The 22,195-nt window shown below is 37.4% G+C and overlaps 1 protein-coding gene and 1 pseudogene across 1 annotated transcript; both read left to right on the forward strand.

The window, feature by feature from the left end:
- The first annotated feature begins 465 nt into the window (after positions 1–465).
- LOC130743983 (probable pectinesterase/pectinesterase inhibitor 7) lies at positions 466–1,979 on the forward strand (annotated as a pseudogene).
- Positions 1,980–5,730: 3,751 nt separating this feature from the next.
- LOC130743984 (uncharacterized) lies at positions 5,731–9,884 on the forward strand. Its single transcript, XM_057596182.1, has 2 exons — positions 5,731–7,063; positions 7,105–9,884. Exons 1-2 carry the CDS (start codon positions 5,731–5,733, stop codon positions 9,882–9,884), a joined length of 4,113 nt encoding a protein of 1,370 aa, XP_057452165.1.
- The last annotated feature ends 12,311 nt before the right edge of the window (positions 9,885–22,195 follow it).

The following is a 22,195-nucleotide window of genomic DNA, read 5'->3' on the forward strand; positions in this document are numbered from 1 at the left end:
GATCTCTACTATATATCTCACGATCAATACTGTGACTACATCATGTGATATTAATCTTATTTTATCACTAGTATATAAGCAGATTGATTTTACAATTGATAATCTCAACATTTAATTGATGAGCTATTTTGTGGATTGATTTAATTTCCAGCGTACAATGTATAATTAAGATAAGGAGCATAAAGAAAAAATAACACGTTAATTATTTGAGATTTTTAAACCGTGTCAGGTATGCACTATATATGATAGATATTAAATATTAATTCCATAGGATGAATACACGAAAATACCAAAAATAACATAGCTGACAAAATACTTGATATGCTTATCCAAGCAATTTAATCAATATATACAATCTCAATGTCACTTCCACGTTGGAAACAATGAAACAACGCACCGCATGCATGGCTATATAAGGAGATAGAATGTTGTTAATTTGTTCATCATATTCATTCATGCATGATAATGAGTTTGAAAGTCTCTTCCATGGCTACTTTCTCATATTTCTTTCTACTTCTTCTTTCCTTCATTGGATTTCTAGCTTTGGTAAAAGGAAATGATGAGAGTCTCAATGTTTATGGCACTACTGTTTTGATCATTGGCAGTGTAATCGTTAGTTAAGATGAAAGCGGAAACTTCACCAGTATCAACCAAGCTGTGGCTGCTGCACCAAATAACAGAAATCCAAGAAGTGGTTATTTCTTAATTAATATCAAAGAGGGAGTGTATGAAGAGTATGTGTCGATCCCCGCCAATAAACCGTATCTCATGATGGTTGGACAAGGAATCAACAAATCAATCATTACTGGCAACCACAGCTATGGTAGTGGATTTGGAACATATAGCTCTTCAACATTTGGTAAGAAAGTGCAATTTATATGAAAAATATTACTTACACATGTATTTTTTATGTACACATATCATGCATTACTCAATTTATATACCTCTTTCTTTCATTAGACCAAATGATTTCAAGTCATGCAATCTATATATATTCTTTAAGCTAGTATCAATTGAAATATTTGTACGTACGTGTTTTGGGAAAAACTTTTTAATGATCATTATCGTTATATAAAAATAAAAATTCGGTAATAAAAATCAGTATTAAGCTAGCTAGCTCAATTTAAATATTTGTACTTAATTATGCTATATATTTTGCTCACATGGTACAGCTTGTGTCTTTTCTTTTCATTCTATATTTAATCTTTACCAAATAAAATATATAATAACAATTGCACTTTGATTTATATATGAAAATTTGACCGTGTGTTTTTTTAGACGTGATGGCAACCGGATTTTTAGCTGTTAATATCACATTTCGAAACACTGCTGGGCCAAGCAACAAACAAGCAGTTGCATTAAGAAATAGAGCAGATATGTCCACCTTCTACCGTTGCAGCTTTGAAGGGTACCAAGATACTCTCCATGTTGATGAACATAAACAATTCTATAGAGAGTGTGACATATATGGAACAATAGATTTCATATTTGGAGACGCTACGGTTGTTTTGCAAAACTGCAATATATATCTGCATCTTCCTTTACCCAATCAGTTCAATGTCATCGCTGCTCAGGGAAAAACAACGCCAAAAAACAACACAGGCATTTCGATTCACAATTGCATTATTAAACCTGCCGATGATCTAGCTTCGCGCATTAATAGTGTGAAGACCTATCTTGGAAGGCCCTGGAAGGACTACTCGAGAACCATTGTTATGCAATCCTTCTTGGGCAATCTAATTGACCCAGCTGGTTGGTCTATATGGGATGGTAAGCCACAATCTACATACTCTACGTTGTACTTCGCAGAGTATGGCAACAGGGGACCTGGGGCTAACACTTCCCGTAGAGTGGCATGGCCTGGTTACCATATCATAAATGCTACTGATGCAGCTCACTTTACCGTGGCCAATTTTCTGCAAGGCAATGAATGGTTGCCACGAACTGGAGTGCCTTACACCCCTGGACTTATACCTTAATTAATATTTTCTAGATTTATAATTCTTTTATGAAATTTGTGTTATTATAATAAGCGTCGGGTTTGTATATATATAATAACTTATGAATTTCTAGATTTATATTGTCTTCAGTAAATCACATTTGCAATTTGCATGTGTTATTGTACGTACGTGTCGGGTCTGTATATATTTCTGAATAATTAATAAACTTTTCTGCAATTTAAGTGTCTCAGATCTGCATATATATATATAGCAATTTATGATTATCATAGCCACCTCTTTATGAATAATGAACTTTAAATTGATCTTGTTTTAATTTAGTAGGTTTTTAACTGGTATATAGCCACGGCATGCAATTTCCATTATGTTGATGAACTCATCATGATTATCCATTCCAAATTAATTACAAGATATGAAGATCACATGCTATATAGTACATATTCATTCCTCCATTCACAAATTTGCTTTAATTTCCTTATTTTCATAGCTTGTGAGCCAATTGATTGAACCAATTAATGTATACGTATGTTATGATTTTTTATTTCTAAAAGAAAAGATCACATGTGATATATTACGGTTCATAAGCAAATTATAAAAAGAAAAATAATAAGGACTTTGTCTGTCACTTGATTTAGTTTTGAGCAATGCTATTTATCCCGGAAATGCAAGATGTGATTATGTGGCACGCTAAAATCGTTTAAAGGGTAATTTGAGGGGATTTTCTAACTAACATTTACCTATAAAATAATGTGACACTCTAAAATGTTTGAAGAAATGAATATATGTTATAAAAAATGCATGTGAGATGTGATCAAAACCAAAAAATGCAAGCTTTCTTGCGTTTTGTGATTCTGATCACTTTTGTAACAAACAATATTATCCTTTACTTTTTTTTTTTAGGAGAAAGTCTATTCATATCACTGAGAACGGGTATCTATACACTCACAAAGGATTAAACAAAAGAGATGATTTAAAATTAGAGGATAAAACTCCACATTGGGTTAAAGAGCTAATCAAGTGGACCAGATACCACATCTTTTACCCAAAATCTAAAGGCAATGAGTGTATGAGTCCTCACACTTATAAACCACTCAAACTTATCATTATCTTTCAATGTAAGACTTACTCATACTTGAATTCCCAACAAATATTTCATTTCTAACTCCACCATATCTATTCTTATATGCTTGCTTTTAGTTCATTATCTTCAGACTGCATTGTAAGTTCTTTGGATATGCTCCATCTATGCAAAGCCTTGCCATAAACATCATAGAAAATGAAATTTGCACTGGTCTCTGTCATGTGCACAGACATGAATCCTTGCCCATCATGATACAGCTTCAACTCCTTTTAGGCCATCTTCGTAAAAATTAATTGTCACCGGTTGAGATCACAAAATCTATATATAGCTTCTCCCCCACAATTCCAATCTGATTTGCGACCAAAGATTGATTGTAGAATCCTTCTCTTCCCCAATCTCCAATGACCAAAAAGGTAAGAGGGTGTTCTGCTTTTACAGGGTGCGCTTTGAACCTTGGAAGCTCAGCAATGGAAGGATTAACCAATAAGCACAACGCGATGGCGGCGAAGATCATAACAGGGGATAACAGCATGCGTTGGTAATTTGTACACGAAGCCATGGCTGAAAGCTCTCAAACAGATACGTTTGAGAGAGAGTTTTTAATAGTGTGAAAACAGAGAAACATTTGAACAGTTTCTCACACGAAAGAGAAAAAAAACAAAGAAAAATGGTAAGTTCTGGAAAGTCCTTTTTTTTTAATAGAGTTCTGGAAAGTTCTTATTCGTATTAAATATAGAAAATAAATTATATTCCATAATTACTTTAGGGTAAATTATGTTTTTTTTTGAACTGGTCCTTTAAGAGAAATTTAAATTTAATCAATTGTTAGAGTAAAGGTTGAAAATATAATCAAGGCTTTTTCTCTTTTCTCTAGAGCTTAAGTCTCTATCTCTAGAGCTTCCGCCTGGGTGTGATGTCTTCCTCCGGTACACCACCGGAGGGGGGGAAGACCAATCTGGCAAACTTGGCTAAGGGCAGTAGCGACACAACAGTGCAACCAACAGAGTCATTCCAACCACGAAAGGTGGTTTCCTACAAAGATGCCTGCCTGGGAATCAACGGCGGCGATGCACCAGAGGAGGATGATGAGGTCCCCATGGAGGGATTTATTTCTAAATCTGACAACAGTGATATGGAGGAGGAAGTGCGGATCCAGCCGGAGGAGGAACGCAACCCTCTCTGCCCAGTGATCAGACTATCCAAGGAAAAGCGCCAGGAACTTCGAAAGCCTTGGCAAAGCTCCATCATTGTGAAACTACTGGGGAAACTTATTGGTCTCAATATTCTGAAGGAGAGACTCTCTAGGTTGTGGACTCCTTCAGGGGACATGGAAGTCATAGATCTCGATTTTGACTTTTTTTGTGGTAAGATTTGCTAACAGAAATGACTATGCTCATGTCTTTACCGGAGGACCTTGGGTTATCATGGGGCATTACCTTGTCATCCAACAATGGCGCCCTATGTTCATCCCATCCAAAGGGGAGCTTACTAGGGTCGCCGTTTGGTTCAGAGTCCCAGGCTTCCCGGTTGAATGTTATGATCAAGAAATCCTGCAGGAAATTGGGCAGAATGTTGGGCGCTTCGTCAAAGTCGACGACCACACATGGAATGCCATGGCTGGGAAGGGAAAACCTAGTGTTGCAACTGAAAGAGCTAAGTTTGCAAGGATCTGTGTGGAGATCGACCTGCGTAAAACTCTGGTTTCTAAATTCGTGTTCGAAGGCGAGGAATTCAAAATTGAATATGAAGGCTTAAATATGATTTGTTTTGATTGTGGTAAATTCGGTCACAGAATGGATGCTTGCCCCCTTAAGGTGGCTGAGGTCCAAATAACTTCATTGGGACAGGAGAAGGAGGCAGCTGCGGGTGCTAATAGGCCAGAGGAGAACTTTGGACCATGGATGATTGCCAAGAGATACTCTCGGAATGCTCAAAGGAAGCCTTTGCACCCGGGCGGTGGAGTTAAGGCGTCTGGGGGGCGTAGCCTGGGTTCCGGTGGAGTTCCGATGAACTCTCGTTTCTCCGTTTTGCGAAATATGGAAGTTGACGATTTTCAGGGTCCCATTATTACTGAGGAATCTTCTCAGCTGTCGATCCCGAAGTCAGCGGCCAAGAATATTCCCTCCAATGATGAGGCATTCATTGGACCGGGCCCCACACAATCAGTTAATCCTCCTACGAGTATGCTCGGAATTCAAGGCTTAGATAATGCCAGCGTTGACAACCTGATCACTCCCATGATTTCAGTGCCTAATACCGGGGATCTTAATAACCCCAATCCCCCTGCTGTGGACCCCAGAGTAGTTATGATGCAACAAACAATCAGGGAACAGAGTCCCACTGTTTCCGTATCTCATGATTGTGCGCCTCCACATCCCAATGCCACCAACACTCCAAACCCTAATGCCAAGGTGGCGAAAATTGGCGTGTCACTAAAAGAAACAAAAGCCCAAGCCCGCCAACCACAAGGGGATCCCGAGGCTGGACCATTCTTCTATACCAATATTCCTAACAAGAAACAGGATCATGGTAAAAGCCCTAATAAGGCTGGACGCAGGACCAAGGGTCCCAGTAACCCTGATTTTGGTGGTCCTAGAGACCGCGACAGGAGTCTCTCTCCCAGGTCACGTAGAAGCTCATGATAGTTGCCCTCTTCTTTACCTATCTAGTTTTTTTATGTTATACAACATTATGAGTTGGAACATACGGGGTGCTGCTGCTAAAGGAGTGCCTCTTCTCCTGAAGGATATTACTTCCAGACACAGTGTTTCTTGCCTAGCCCTCTTGGAAACTAGGGTTAGTACTAAGAAATTGCCTCTCATCTTGAAGTCTACAGGTTTTTATGCTTTCTTTGCTGTGGAAGCAGAAGGTTTTTCTGGGGGAATTTGGATTTTGTGGATGAAGCAATGGGGGCAGGTTGATATTATCTCCTTTCACCGTCAATTTGTCCACACTCGCATCTCACCCAAAGATGGTCCTAGCTTACAAGTAACTTTTGTTTACGGTAGCCCCAACTGCACTGTTAGGGACATTCTGCGGCGTGAGCTCAGAAGATTGGCTAGCCAAATCAGTGGACCCTGGTTAGTTGTTGGGGACTTCAATGCCTATCTCAGTGCCTCAGATAAGCTAGGGGGTGGCCCTCCTAACTTGTCCTCCATGAACAAATTCAGAGATTGCATTGATGCCTGCTCCCTTTCTGACCTTGAGTTTAAAGGCCCCCTGTTTACATGGGAGGGGCGTGGGGTTAAGGAAAGAATTGATTGGGCCTTAAGTAATGATAATTGGCTACTCTCCTTTCCTGAGGCTACTATTCTTCATCTCCCGAGACTCAAGTCAGACCATAAGCCTATCCTCATTAAGCTTGGAGGGGGACAAAGGGACGCGTCTCAACGTCCTTTTCGCTTCCTAGCTGCGTGGCTTACACATGCGGATTTCCCCAGGTTGGTTGAGGAAGCTTGGTCACCAAATGGAACCTGGCTCCCCTCCTCGGCAACGTTTCGTGATAAGGCCCAAACTTGGAACTCTGAGGTGTTTGGCGAAATCGGTAAGCGTAAGCGTAAGCTCATGCGAAGGTTGGAGGGAATTAACAATAAACTGAAAATGGCCCATGTTCCTTACCTAGAGAAACTGCAAAAGAAATTATGGGAAGAATATTACCAAGTGCTTATTCAAGAGGAGTTTCTTTGGAAGCAGAAGTCTCGAGTTAATTGGTTGAATCAAGGGGATAAAAATACCTGGTTCTTCCATACAGCGACCATGGTGCGCCGCAAGCGTAATCGTATTGAAGCTCTTACTAATGAGGAAGGGGTCACGGTTACAGATGTTACTACTCTCCAATCTATGGCCGTTGACTATTTTCAGCAACTGTATTCTGGTTCAGGTAGTGGCAACCCTATCCATTCGAGCTTCACATTTCCTAGAATTCCTACTAGTACCCTTCGCGAGATAGAGAGCCCTCTCGATGCGGAGGAGATTAAATCAGCAATTTTCAGTATGGGTTCCTTAAAGGCCCCCGTCCCTAATGGTCTGAACCCACTCTTCTTTCAATCTTAGTGGGTTAAATAGGGGATTTTGTGGTTAAGTTTATACAGGATTGCATCCGCCAGCCGGAGAGAATCCGCGAAGTTAATGATACTCTTATAGTTCTGATTCCAAAGGTTGAAAGACCAAATCTTATATCTCAATTTCGCCCAATAGGCCTTTGTAACGTGATCTACAAGACCTTAACCAAGGCTATTGCTAATCGCTTGAAAGGTTCTCTCAATGAGTTGGTGGCCCCCAACCAATGCAGTTTCATCCCTGGAAGACAAAGTTCCGATAACATCATTGTTTCCCAGAAGGTTTTCCACTCCATGAGATTTTTGAAGAGTAAAACAGGGTGGGTGGCGATAAAAATAGACCTCGAAAAAGCCTATGATAGAATTGATTGGACATTCCTTAGAGATACTCTCTTGGAGGTGGGTTTTGAACATAGCTTTTGTGATCTTATCCTTAGTTGTGTTTCTCTCAGCTCTTTTCAGGTTCTCTTCAATGGATGCAAGACTGATAGTTTTTCACCTACTCGAGGTATCCGCCAAGGAGACCCCATTTCTCCCTACCTCTTTGTACTTTGTATGGAGAGACTGGCGCACCTGAATCGGTTTGAGGTGAACTCAAGCCATTGGAAGCCTATTTATCTCTCAAAGAATGGGCCTCCTCTAACCCATTTATTTTTTGCGGATGACCTATTACTCTTTGGAGAAGCGTCCCTTAGTCAGATGGAGCTTATGATGAGCTGCTTGGATAAATTCTGTCTTGCATCAGGTCAGAAAGTTAGCAAAGAGAAATCCCGCATTTTGGTTTCTAACAATATTAGTCATGGCGAAGCTTTAAGGATAAGTCAGTTAGTTGGGATCCGGCTTACGCATGACTTAGGTAAGTATCTTGGTGTGCCCCTCCTCCACAAGGCCCCAACAAGGTCCACCTATGATTTCATTTTAGAGAAGACCCAAAAAAGGCTATCGGCTTGGAAAGCTTCTTCTCTTAGCCTCGCCGGAAGAGTGACCCTCGCCAAATCTGTCATCTCTGCCATCCCCTCATACTGTATGCAGACCATGTTGCTCCCTAAAGGTGTCTGTGAAAAGCTGGATCTCCTCCAACGCAAATTTATTTGGGGCTCTGAAAATGGAAATAGACGGATGAGCCAAGTTAGTTGGAGCACTATCTGTAGCCCAAAATCTCAAGGTGGGCTAGGTTTTCGTTTGTCTTCAGATTTCAATAGAGCAATGATTATGAAACTGGGCTGGGGACTTATTCACCAACCCTCATCCCTTTGGGTGAGGGTTCTGAGAGGTAAGTATCGGTGTGGCAACGATACCCTACCCAATGTCATGAAACGTAGCCGGGAGTCATTGGCTTGGAAGGGTATCCGTTCTACCTGGGATTCTCTCTCGAACGGTCTAAGGTGGAAGCTCGGAAATGGTCATCAAGTGAAATTTTGGACCGACAACTGGTTGGTGTCTGGCCACAAACTACAAGATGTGGCCTTATCTCCTATCCCTCCTGAATCTCTTCACCTCCCTGTTTCGCACTTTTATGAAGCAGGTAGAGGGTGGAAGGCCTTCCTTTTTGCTAACCTTTTACCTTGCAGGTTTACTCAGGAGATACTCATGGATCAAACTCCCTTCACCACCTCCTCTAGCTCAGACGAGATTAAATGGGCCAGGAATCCCTCTGGAGTGTTCTCCACTAAATCAGCTTATGAGCTTTTGGTAGATAACCCGATTCGAAGCCAGGAAGGGAATCTCTGGAAGTCAGTTTGGAAAATTCAAGGCCTTCAGCGAGTTAGGGTTTTTCTTTGGAAACTGCTGAATAACGGAGTGCTCACTAATAATATTAGAGTTCATCGCCATATAAGCTCCACTGACCTCTGTCCCCTATGCCAGTCCCATGTGGAAGATTATCTGCATCTGTTCCGAGATTGCAGTGTCATTACGCCCTTCTGGTACGCGGCGTTATCGGGCGTCCCTCATTCATCTTTCTTCTCGTCTAACTGGGCTTACTGGATCGCAGGAAACATAATTGGGGATCTTGGCAGCCACCTGAACATGGATTGGCCTCGCTTCTTCGCTTCTAGTCTATCTGCTATTTGGCGTATGCGCAACGACCTCGTTTTCGAGGGCACACCTCCAACCACTGCTCGAATATGGAGCTTTGTCCGGTCTCTTGGCCTGGAAGAGCTGGTGGCCAAAACCACGTTAGGTCCTATCTCAAACCGGATGCAAGGGCAACATGCAGAGACCTTCGATGGTGGTTCTCCTTCTACCCGTAGTAGACCTGTTCCTTGGTCTAAACCTCCAGCCAACTGGGTAAAGGTGAACGTAGACGGAGCGTTGAGTCAGAATGGCCTTGCTAGCAGCGGGGGAGTTATTCGCGACGCAGAGGGCACTTGGATAAAAGGGTTTTCCAGTAATCTTGGCTCTATGCTCACGGCATCGGCGTTTACGGTGGAGCTACTGGCACTTCAGTCAGCGGTTCATCTTGTAATGGGCCTTGACCTTCCCCGTGTGATTGTGGAGTGTGATTCCATTGTAGTTGTGAACTTGTTTGCGGATCATGAGGTCTCCTCTCATCAGTACAGCCAGATCATTATGGGAATTATTCAACTGCAGACCGATCATGGCAACCTTGTCATCCGTCATGTCCCAAGGGAAGCCAACTCTTTGGCGGATTACATAGCTAAAGTGGGTTTATCTCTACCCTATGGCCAACACATCTTTGAATCCCCTTTTGGGGAATGCCACACTCGTTTATTGCAGGACTTAGTTCCTTTTGCTAGCCCGGATAGAGGTTTTGCTGTTAGTTAGTCTCCTTTTGTTTTTCTGGGGCTAGGCCCTTCCATGTAACCAAAAAAAAAAGAGTAAAGGTTGAAAATCATCCACTGTTAACCGTTTAAGAAAATATCCAATGTTTAATTTTCGGTGAAGTTTATTGAGGTGAGTTGGATTTTTTCCCTTTATATTTTCACTTCCACACCATGTTACTAATTATTATTTAAAATAAATAATATCAAAAAAAAAATTCGATGAACAAAAAATTCTTTTAATACTAGTACCTTTCACCCGTGCGCTGCACGGCGAGGTTTACTGTTGCAATAAACACATCAATATATACTAATGTCATATAAACTTTGGATTGATGATTTGAAATGCAATTAGAATCAAGATGGCTAATGAATGGATATGGGATTTAGTACATCAGTTTTTTCATGGTTTAAGATTGTTCTTATTCCCCTGAGGGACAATTTCTTGAGACATCCCTACATTATTTGCATCTATATATTTCTGCTAATTCACCAAAAACTCATAAGGATAATTTATGAATGCCCCTGACGATTATAATTGTATAGAAGATAAGTTTCAAAATAAACCTAATCAATCAATTTCCCACTGCACAAAGCTTATATAAGTATTTTTGAATAGTAATATCATTCTATTCCCCTTATATGAAATGTTATTTTGATAATGAAAACTTGGAATAACCCCAACAAATCAGAGGAAGTTGGGGGCAGTTTCCTAAATACCAGTGTTGACATGGAGAGGAATTTTTTTTTCATAACTAAAATACATCTAGAAATCAAAAAAAAAACTATAGCTTAGATGTGAAATTGGAGCCATATTCAAATAATATCTTCAAAGCTTGAAGCAATCTTCTGTTGTGAGCAATCTTCAAAGCTTGAAGCAATCTTCTGGAAGATGAAATCACAACATGAACAACAACACTGCAGCGGAAAATAGTAGAAGAAAAGTTAGATTAAAAATTGGTAGGAAGCCAAAATAGACATAAAAATGTGACTAATTTGACCTGAGTAATAGTCCAGAAAATTAGCTTCCTCTAAGCTGTCCATAACTGCTTCTACAATCACTTCAAAACATTTACCTGTATTATAAGTCCACATTGAAAACTCTGAGCTTGTATTTTTTAGGCTAAAAGAACAAAGAATAACAACGAAATTAGGACTTTAAAAGATAACATACAAATGAGGTATTTCAGTATACATCACACAGTTTGAAATCGAATTTGAATTCCTTGCAATGAGTCATGTTTGCCAATACAGCTCATGTTTCAGAGAGCTTTTACTATGTTTTTATTTTCAAAAAAAATAATCTTATAGAGAATCCCAACAACCATAATAATTAACTTAAAAGCCTAAACCCACTAAAAAAGGCGGCTGATTGCAAAACCAAGGTATCTGAAAAACTGAAAAGGGAAACGGACAGATTTAACAAATTAAATATACATGTGGAAATATTTTACATTTAATCTATTTAGAAAATAGAAGAAGTAATAGGATTTTATTGAACATTTAATAAATTTTAAATTTAAATCAAATTTCCACATATTAATGCAGATTAACTCATATTTCGAAAATTTTAAATTTAAATCATATTTACTCCTAGTGTTTTTTTTATCTTTTTTTTTTAACTCATCTGATTCCTTTCCTCTGAACATGCTGAAGCACCGTTGGTGTGTTATCTCTTTATTTATATATATAGAATAAAAAAATTTAAATTTAAATCATATTTCCACATATTTAATCATAGAGTTACTTTTATCTTCTTTTTTTTTTGGAATTCACCTGATTCCTTTCCTCGTCCAAGATAAAAAAAAAATTATCATATCTAGGTAATTTGATAATGATTTAGAGGATATAATAACTTTTTCAAAATTTGGTATATATCACGAAGACATTTATAATTTTTATATTATGGACAAATTAAACTTGGAAAAGGTAATGAAATTAATGGAGGGAATCAATAGATACAAATATTTTCTGGGGTTTAAGATTTACACAATATAGAGTGAGGAAGATTGGTCTATTTTTAAACGGGATTTTATGAGTTATACTTGAAACCAGATTTTAACAACAACAAAAATTAAGATTTGATATAAACGGCTCAAATAATTCAACATGAAATCAATATATTTATACGGATCATATATTCTAGATATAAGAAACTAAATTTAACACTTCAGTTATATAGGGACGAAATCAACTAAAACGACAATGACAAAAAATTAACATAACATAAATTAAAAACATAGCTAGAATGTTTATAAAGTTGGCTTATTGATCCAAAATCATTCAGAGAAGTACAATCACAAATTTTGATAACCAACATCACTTAGATCTAGTAACATCACTTAGATAGGTTGTTTGTTAAGACTTGAATTCTTGATTGGAAAAAAAAAAATTGTTGAGAGAAAGAGTAAGTGAACGAAATTGGGGGGTTGAAATAAGGAATTTAATATTATTAAATAGATTGTTTGTTAAGACTTGAATTCTTGATTTCCTAGATGGAATTGAACATGGAAATTTTCAAAGATTTAAAATTGATTATAACAAAAAAATTCTATTATAATTTATAGACCTTATTTTTCTGAAAGGATATACGGTGAAATGGAATTTAAAATAGTTAAAAAACTTATTAATTTTGGTTTTTGTGTTTCATTCTTATAATAATCGGGTATTTATGGAAGTATACAATCTTTTATACACAGGATTCAAATTCAAATTTCTTTGATATCATGAATAGAAAAGGTAGGATCAAAGGGCTAAAACAGTTCAAAAAACAATCAAAAGGATAAATTATTTATCAAGAATAACGGAGAATTAAATCTAACATTGAAATCTAAGAATTAAGATTTTAAAATGAAGATGTAAATAATGAAGACAAATTGACATATCTCACGAAAGAAAAAAATTGAAGGACACTGGAAAAATTATCATAACAAAATTGAAATAGATCAACATAGTGCAACAGCTCGATGAGCATTTTAAGTTAATAACAAAACAAAACATGGTCCCCCATATTTAAAACGCCATCAAAATTATGGGGGTATTCCAGTCTGAACGATAAAAGCTTAAATCAAAAGGACAATAGGAAAACATGAAAAGAAACTAAAACTGATGTCTTCAGATCTTCTCCTTCTTCACAGCTTTAAGAAGCTTTTTTCCAGCATTAGATGATCCAAGGGCTTCAGAATCTGAGGGAGAACTACGTTTTGTAGGAGGGGAACACTGGCTGCCCACAGCTACATCATCATCATCATCAGTATGACAAACAGTCCCAGCAACAACAGAGGGAGTTGAATCCTGTATTTCCTTTCCCAATACATCAGACGGAACATCAGCAACGGGCTCTACAGCAGATTTACGACCCTCAGATTTTGTAGAATCATCAGACTTCATAACCTTTTCACTAACAGCCTATTAGACGATGTCATTAAAAACATAATTAATAAATCAAAGAATTGTTAATGAAAAATGTTTAATAAAAGAGGAATGATATATAAGGTTTCAACTACATTAACTATTGTAGCAATTACAGGAACGGGGTTTCCAACAGCAGCAACAGCAATTGAACTTGGATTTTCAGATTGGGCGGTAGGAGAATCCTCAACTTGGGATTCAGAAGCTACTCCAAAATCATTGATAAGATCCTGCAATTTGAAAATTAATAAACAAATAGGGAATAAACTCATAATTTATGTCAAACAACTAACACATAATAAGAATGCATCAATAAAAACTACCTTCACACAGCTTGATGATGATGAAGATCCCTTGAGGACAGAAGTTGGGGTTGAAACATTCATATTTGGCATTGGACCATCAGCTTGAGGCATAGATGACTTGAATTTAGAAATTATAACTGGATCCCAACATATTTTTTTGACACGATATGAGGGTTCAAAATTGCTACTTGCATTGTTATTGACTTCAATCTTGAATAAATACTGCTTATCAGCCAATGATAAGATATCTGAAGGAACCGCCTTTTCAGCAGGATTCTACCACGTACAACAAACACAATAAGCAAAGTAAAAACGAAAAATAAAAAATAACATGAAATTACTGATCAGAGAAAAAAAAACATGTACACAAACCTTGGTAGAAGCATCCACAAAGGCAGAACATGGTCTGCTAAGCAATGATGCAGCCTCTTGGTCGAAAACAACAAATGTGGTAGATTCAGTATGATCCATTACCCTTAATTGCAATTTGAATTTTGGAATTGGATTTACTATGTGACGGACACAGTTTTCACAGAAATACATATCATCAGCAGGATAAACCTTCCTGTTGCATTTGCATGCCGGATACCACCAGGAACCCTTACAAATGAACATGATAGAAGCTAAAACAATGCAATTAGATTTCTGCACAAAAAAAAAACAATATATAATAGATTAAAAATCTGATTTAGTAAGAACTAATATAAATAAAAAATCAAATTAAAACTGTTATACATTACCTCAGATAAATCTTTAATCTGGTCGATGGTTTTCGCTTCTGTCTGGCTTAAAAAATCTTCCTCAATTGACACTTTTCCAGAATCCTGAAGCTGGCTAAGAACTTGTAGAGCAGGATCATTCATAGCAAAAAACCTACTCATGTGAAAGGACTTCAGGAACAGAAATAATTAAAACAATGGAAACCCAATTAAACGACTTAATATCTAACCTTTCGCGAAGAGATGCAGATTCCTCCACATCTGGGTTGAACAAAATTTGGGTAGCACCATAGACATTCTGAATACTTGGATTCCATATAGAAAGGGAATGAAATTCACGGTAAATATAACAAAATAGAGAATTAATAATTTCAAAAAAAAAAAAGAAAAGAATACAACCTCTGAATGGCTTAATCTTTGCATAATTGACCAAAACAACTGCATTAGTCATGTCTCCAGATGCTAACTGACCCAAGATTAGGGGAACATATTTTCCAAAAAAACAACACTCCAACCTAACCCTAAATTCATAAAAAAAAAATCAATAATTAGGAGGGATGAAATTTAAAAATGTTGATAAAAAAAACCCCTTATGATATGAAGAGATTGAACAACTACCCATCCTGACACAGCTCAATAGTAACTCTATTTTCAATTTTTCCGTTCTTTTCAAACTCTTGCTCACCACTGGACCCTGTTAAAATTCCAATAACATCTGTACAGAGAAACTTTATTGTCAGAAAATTTGGAAGACATGAGATAGATGTGTCAATAGAGGACGTATGGGAAAAAAAATACCAACTAAAAAGGATGAATCAGGATCTCGGAACATGATGTCAGATAAAGGAGTGAAAGAGTAAGGACTCTTTGATATCGCAATTTTGGTTTCCAGTCTCACATATGTATGCTTATGAAAGTTCAATTTGAATGGATGGGAAGTTGTTTTAAATTCACCACCATTCTCACCGACGCCAAAATATGAAATATTATATACCCGACCCTCAGTTAAAAGAGGCTGGAACACATACACCAGAGTCTTTTTCACAGAAGCATGAATCTTTGTACCCTACACATTGACAGGAAATAAGTAAGAAAAAAGGGGAAAAAATAGGAAAACGGAAACAAATGACCCAAAAAAATAGTACCTTAGCATCCATGAGAACCAATTCCATTGAAAAGGGAAGCTTCCCACCACCGAAATTGGGACTAACCCACAAACGTATGACCTTCACGACAATATTCCAAGCCTCTTTGGAGGAATCAATGATGGAGAGATCATCAACCTTAACAGCCATAGCAAAGAAATTGAAGGATTACACTCAGTTCGATTGCTAGAGATTAAGCAGCAGATGAATGAGAAAAGTTTACCATTTGATGGGCTTAAATAGGGAGAGATAGACTGCATATCCAATGGAACAATTTAATTGCCTGTTCTTGGAACAAAGCAAATGAAATTGTAAGCGTGAGAGAGAGAGTCTGGAAAACCATAATTGAATTAATTGATTGATAGTGTATCTAGAAATTGGGAAGAAAAAAGGGTTGGAATCGGTGAAGAGTTTGAAAATCTAAACATGAGTCCAGATAATGACAGTCATTTTAAATATGGGGGAATATGAAGAGATTCAGAACAGATTTGGAATACAATCTAGACTGTTCTTTTGTTATTGGGAAAAAACAACTTAGCATGAGGGAGGGAGTAAATGAACGAAATTAGTGGGGAAATATCTTTTTCATTTTAATTTTAATTGAAATACAATCAGATATTTTAAGAGCTTTTAATAATTTAGTGAAGGAAATTAGTTTTTTTTTTTTCTAAATGCTTCTGAATGTATTGATCACCGGATAGTTAGAGCAATTTAGGGGGGGAGATTAAATTTTTTTGTAAAGGACCGAAATTAAGGGAAAGAATGAAGGGGGATTAATAAGAAGTATTGGAAATAGATTTAAATGGGAGAGAGAGAGAGAGAGAGAGTGGTAAAACCAAGATTATAATGAAGATTGTTCATAATTTGAAAATTGAGTAATAAATTGGGAGAGAGAGATATATATAAAGTTGAATGTGAAATAGAAGCATTTAATAATGCTGAATTAAAAAAATCGAAAAAATGGAGGAAAAGACATGTGGCCAAGGAATGGAGGGAAGCAATATCTGGAAGCCACCTAGGATTTCCACTATAAAATTGCACCAATAAAAAAAGAGGATTTTTGTGGAACTGACACATATGCAATTGGTTCTCATAACCCTTACTGTTTTAATAAAGTTATAGATACGTCATTGCTCTTGTTTATTTTTCCCATGTAAGAAAAAATCAATTACGAAGATCGAAAGAAAATTTGTGAATGGATAATAAGGTGGAAAAATTGTCTTCTTAAGATAATAACGTTGTTGTTACGTGGCAAATTTAAAATGAGTTTAATTTTTATGTATTTATGGTGTAAAAATTTTAGTTAAGTAATTAAATCTTAATGATGTGAGAAAACCTATGCAGTTTGGATTGGATTGGTTCGGTTATGCAGTTTGCATTTATGCAGTTTGGATTAGATTAGTTCGGTTTTGAAAATCAAATCCAAAATCTTATCCAATAAAAAATCCGGTTTTAATTTCTTAATTTTGGATCCGTCCAGTTTTGGGTTTGATTGAATTTCGATTTTTTGGATCGAGTTTTCAATTTTTAGAACACCCTTACTTTATTGGCGTAAAATTAGAAAAATATCAATGTATTTTAAAAAAAATCATGATTTGAGTCCTCTTAGAGCACCGACCACTTTGATAGAGGAAAAGAAAAACATGGCTTTATGTCACAATTGATGAGTTCTCGTCTGCTTGTTCGCAGATTGGATTGGATCGGTTTTGAAGAGAAAAACCATCCGATCCAATTTCATTGGTTTTATTATTTTATCATCCAATGAATTTATCCCAAAATTTGAATCTGATCTGATCTATAGCGGTTTGGATTGAATTGGATTTTCGATTTTTGTTTATCTTTTTTCATTAACGATTATAGTATATAAATCCTAAAAATGTGTAGTAAATATTAAATACAACAATATATAACAATATATGTGCAACCAAAAAAGTACAACAATATATAATTGATAGCATCAATATAACATTCATAAATTATAATATAGTGGATATTTTTTTAAAAATTATGATTATATTTAGGCTTAATTGCACTCTTGGTCCCTGGTGTTAGACTTTTGTGCTATTTTAATCCTCTTTGTCTAATTGCGCAATATCGGTCCACCAGAGATCAATTTGTTGCAATTGAGTCCATCCGTCAGATCTCCGTGAAATCCTTCACGTCGTTTGTCTATGTGGCTCTCATTTATGATATGGACCTGACGTTTTGTCAATGCTTCACTAAATAAATAAAATAAAACAATTAAACCAATAAATAAAATACTAACCCTAATCTCAACATCTTTATACAGTCGTAATCCCCAAATCAATATCTGCACCTTCCTCACGCCAACTTCTTCATCACCCCACATCAACCCTTCTTCAAATAATACATTAAACCCAGAATATAACGCCCCGAATTTCGGGTGTCACTTTAGTAACCTATCAAAGTAAATATGCAATATTTTCCAAACGAATGTATAAACACGAATATTTTTTTTTTTCTTTTCGAAGTGTATTTCCAAAACATGTCATGCATACTCCCAACTACAAAGCCTAACCAATAGAAACAACTCAACAAAACTATTATGCAATGACACCATGAATCCGACATACTCCCTACAATCTCCACATCGGGGAACCGTAGGAAAGCAATGCATCGGAACCTACCCGAAACCTCAAATATAAATTCCTAAAATCTTTATGCAAGCTTAAACCAATAACGGTAAGCTCTCTAACCCAAGGCTCTAGCCCTACACCCGACTCTATTCTTCGAGTCATCCACAGTTCTTCAAGTTCTTCTCTCCGACTCGTACGAAGATCAAGCTCCATCGAAGATTCTCAATCGCCTAATAGCATTAAGCGCCTAAACAACAAGTAGCAAACAGAAAGGGTTAACTCCATGCAATTACCACGTAGAAAAGAGAAAAACATGTTATTCAAATTTAAGTGCATATCATGGCACATAAACTAGCAACTTATTTCAAGATAAATGACAACATATATCCAACAACATGAAATCAAATCATATATCAGCAATCCTCAACAATATAACATCAAATCAGATATCAACAACCTTAAAAATATAACATCAAATCGGATATCAACAACTTCAACAATATACATCAAATCAGCTATCAACCAAAACATCAGAAGCAAATATTATTGCCCTATAATGCAACTATATGCTGCAACCAAAATGGATCGATCAATAATGTCTCGCAAGATGGGACAGAGCGAGGAACGGACCCCCCTGAACTATCACCAAAGAGCGCCCATGAAAGACGAGACAGACGGAGAACGGACTCCCCTGAATGCCACTTAATAACGCCCATGAAAGACGGGACAGTCATGTGAAAATATCCACTCCACTGCCACTTAATAACGCCCATGAAAGACGGGACAGACGGAGAACGGACTCCCCTGAATGTCACTTTATAACGCCTCAAAAGACGGGACAATCCCGTGGGACAAACCCACCTCATCGCCACTTCAAGCAAACCAAAACATCTCATCCAACTCAGTAGTCACTCAAACAACAATCCCAAATTCTATAATCAAATCAAGATAATAACATGTTATTCATATTATCGACAAACATAAATCAATTCAATGCATACCAGATCAGTTCAATGACAGAAACCAGTAAACGGCCGAAGCCTCTCAGAAAACGGAGACACACGTCTCAATAATTTCACTCGGCCGAAGCCTTCAGAAAACATTGAAAGCATACCAACATTTCAATCAATTGCCAATCAAGTTTAAACAACTTCATCTCAAACGCATGCAATGCGATAAAAGCATGCAAGACTCAAAGACGCTCTAAAACTGAGTTACCCTTACCTTAGCCAATTTCTCCATCCAAGCTCAACATCCCAGTCCAATCCAAAATAAAGCTCCCGAACCCAGCAAGTTCCCCGGGCGTCCTCCTCAGTTGTGAAACATCACCAATTGCTCCAAAATCTCTTTCCTCAGCTCAACTCGTTCCAAACCTTAAGCAAAGTATCATTGCTTAGTCGCTAAGAAACAAAACAACTAATAACACTATCAAAACCCGAAAAGAAGTTTTCGAAGCTCTAGAGTTCGACATTTAGGCACGAATGGACAATAAGACAGGTTTTCGCTAAAATGCGCATAACTCGAGCTACAGAACTCGGAATGACACGAAACCAACGCCAAAATTTCGACAATTGAAAGAGCTACGCAATGGCTCAGGTCATAGAGACCCAAAAATTATTTTTAGACACGGTACCCTAACAAACAGGTTTCAGCCACTTTAGAAAATAGGGTTTCCGAACTTTTTCTTCGATCTAAATCAATTCCTAGGTATTCTTAGGCGATATCTAGGCCAGGGAAACACTCAGAAAAATTATCGGGTCGAAAACTGTCGCAGGGGTATTTTGGTCAATATTTTTAGCTCGAAAACTCAAAATCAGAATTTCGAAAAACAAATTAGATGGGGTCGATACCAACGACGATTATGACGACTAATCCTACTGACGCTAAGCTCAGTCGAGAGTTTTTGACTCAAAAAGCGGAACCTCAGCATAAAATGGGTTTTTAGTCAGTTTTTCAGATCTACGGCGACTCGGTGAAAATCCGAACGATCCAACAGTGATTATAGCATGTTGGGTTGTAGTAGAAGATAGTTGGAAATAAAAATCGAGATAATCAGACATTTTTACAAAAAGCTCTAAACTTTGAGCACCTAAATAGCTAGAATAAGCCGACAGAAAGCAGAAATAGAAGTAAGATTAAGCATCCTTACCTCTGTGCCTACGCGTAGCTTCTGAAATCAGGACGATCGGGCAAGAATCGGAAAAAGCTCTGCACCCCTCTCTCTCTCTCTCTCTAACTCTCGGCCACTTTGGGAGAAAATGAGATATTTTCTCTTTTTTTTTCCCTTTTTATAGTAGAGGGGAAAATCCGAAAAATCGATATTTTGCGGTTCCGGTCGTTTTGGTACTTTCGTCTGCTGATAAAAATTGAGTATTCGGCGACAGAATGTCGAAACTCAAATCAAGGTTCATTTAATTGAGGAAAACGTCTCAAAGACGGTGTGAGTCGATTTATGCCGAAAAACTACTTTTTGCAGTCGACGTCGGATGAGGAAACTTCCTTCAGGAAAAAGATCACAAACGTCGAAAGAAATGAGGCAACACGGATGGAAACTTCGTTAGAAGCTCCGAATAGAAAAACCCTTCATTCAAGGTCTTAGTTAAAGTTCCCGAGACGTTAAAGTCTGGCTTCGGCGGACTTCCGGGAAGCGAAACCTAACAAGCGTACAGTCCAGGGTTTCGTATCGGAAAGCTAGTCATGGGAAAAATACTCAGAGGTTCTTATTCTCTCTTTAATTCTAAAATTCTCTTAAACAATGCTCTAGGAGCGGATATAGCCTTTTTCGGACACTCTCGACCTTAGTCGGGTGCGAATATGGCTCGTGCTATCAATCAAAATGACTAAAGTGTCATCCTTAAACATACTGCGAACTTTCGTCTTCATAACGCTAATCCAAACATTAAACACGAGTCAAGTTCCTCTCACGCTGACACAAAATCCTATGCGTGAGTTGGAAATTAATTATTTATTTAATTCTAAAATCTTGGGTCTTACGCAGAACACCAACTCCATAAGAACAAGCTTAATCCCAAAAAATGGAAACAAATATATAAACTTTGAACTAAAAAAAATACAACAATCTAAACATTCATCTTCAACCTCCACACCCAACCCTACCACCACCCAGCAACCCAGATCTATCTTCCGAGCGCTGCACTTAATAGCTTCATGGGTTTTGTACACTTCATCCAATACATCCTTATCCTGTACACTTCTATTACATTCCCGGAAAAAAAAATAGATTTCAAAAAATTCACTAAAACACAATCCAAAACACATGTGAAAATGGAATCGAGTAAATCATGTTGGTTTGGTAGCACAATTCCATGAGACCACTTGCAATTACCATTAACCAGGTTTCTTCAAAACCAAACCATAAAAATATTAAACTTGGAGAAGGAAATGCCAACACAAACAGGGAAAAAGAGAGAGACACCAAGTTCCAAACTTTGGTTACATTGGAACATACTGAAAAGCAAGAGAGCTGAAAAGAATCATTGAAAGAAGAAGAAAATTAGAGGGAGACCTGGTTATGTTATGGCGTTGTCGTTCGTGTTTTCGTTGTTGTGCCTAGGGCATTTGGAGAGAGAAGCCTTTGGAACGCCATGATTTGCTTTAGATCGATCGACATCATCGTTCCAAGTAAACCAAGAACAACCACGTGCAACTATAGCTCGCGGTTGAGGGGTCGGGATTGAGGTCGAAGAAGGCTTTTTCTCCATGTTTGCTTGGTCTAAGTTGCAAGGCTTCGATCCGGAGAAAGTGAAGGGGGTAGTGGGTTTCTGAGTTCTTAAGTTCTGGGTATTTTTATCAAGATATGAAGATAAGATGAAGAGATGCTTGAAGAAGATGAATGTTGCTAATATTTATGGGTGTGAGAGAGAGAGAGATTCAGGTGAGTGGGAGGGAAGAAGATGAAGAAAAGGGAGAAGATAAAGTGTTTTACCGTAAACCTTGATTATTTTCAATTTAGGGATTTAATTAGTTTTAGTTAAGTTTTTTATGTTGTTTAATTAAATTAAATTTAATTGAATTAATTATTATTTAAGTTAAGCAAATTTTGTAAATTATTTATTTGTTTTATTATTTAATGATATGACAGCCTAGTGGAAAATTTTGTGAGGTTCACATCACTCAT

Source organism: Lotus japonicus, chromosome 3 (genome assembly GCF_012489685.1).
Source record: "Lotus japonicus ecotype B-129 chromosome 3, LjGifu_v1.2".
NCBI classification, from domain to species: Eukaryota; Viridiplantae; Streptophyta; class Magnoliopsida; order Fabales; family Fabaceae; genus Lotus; species Lotus japonicus.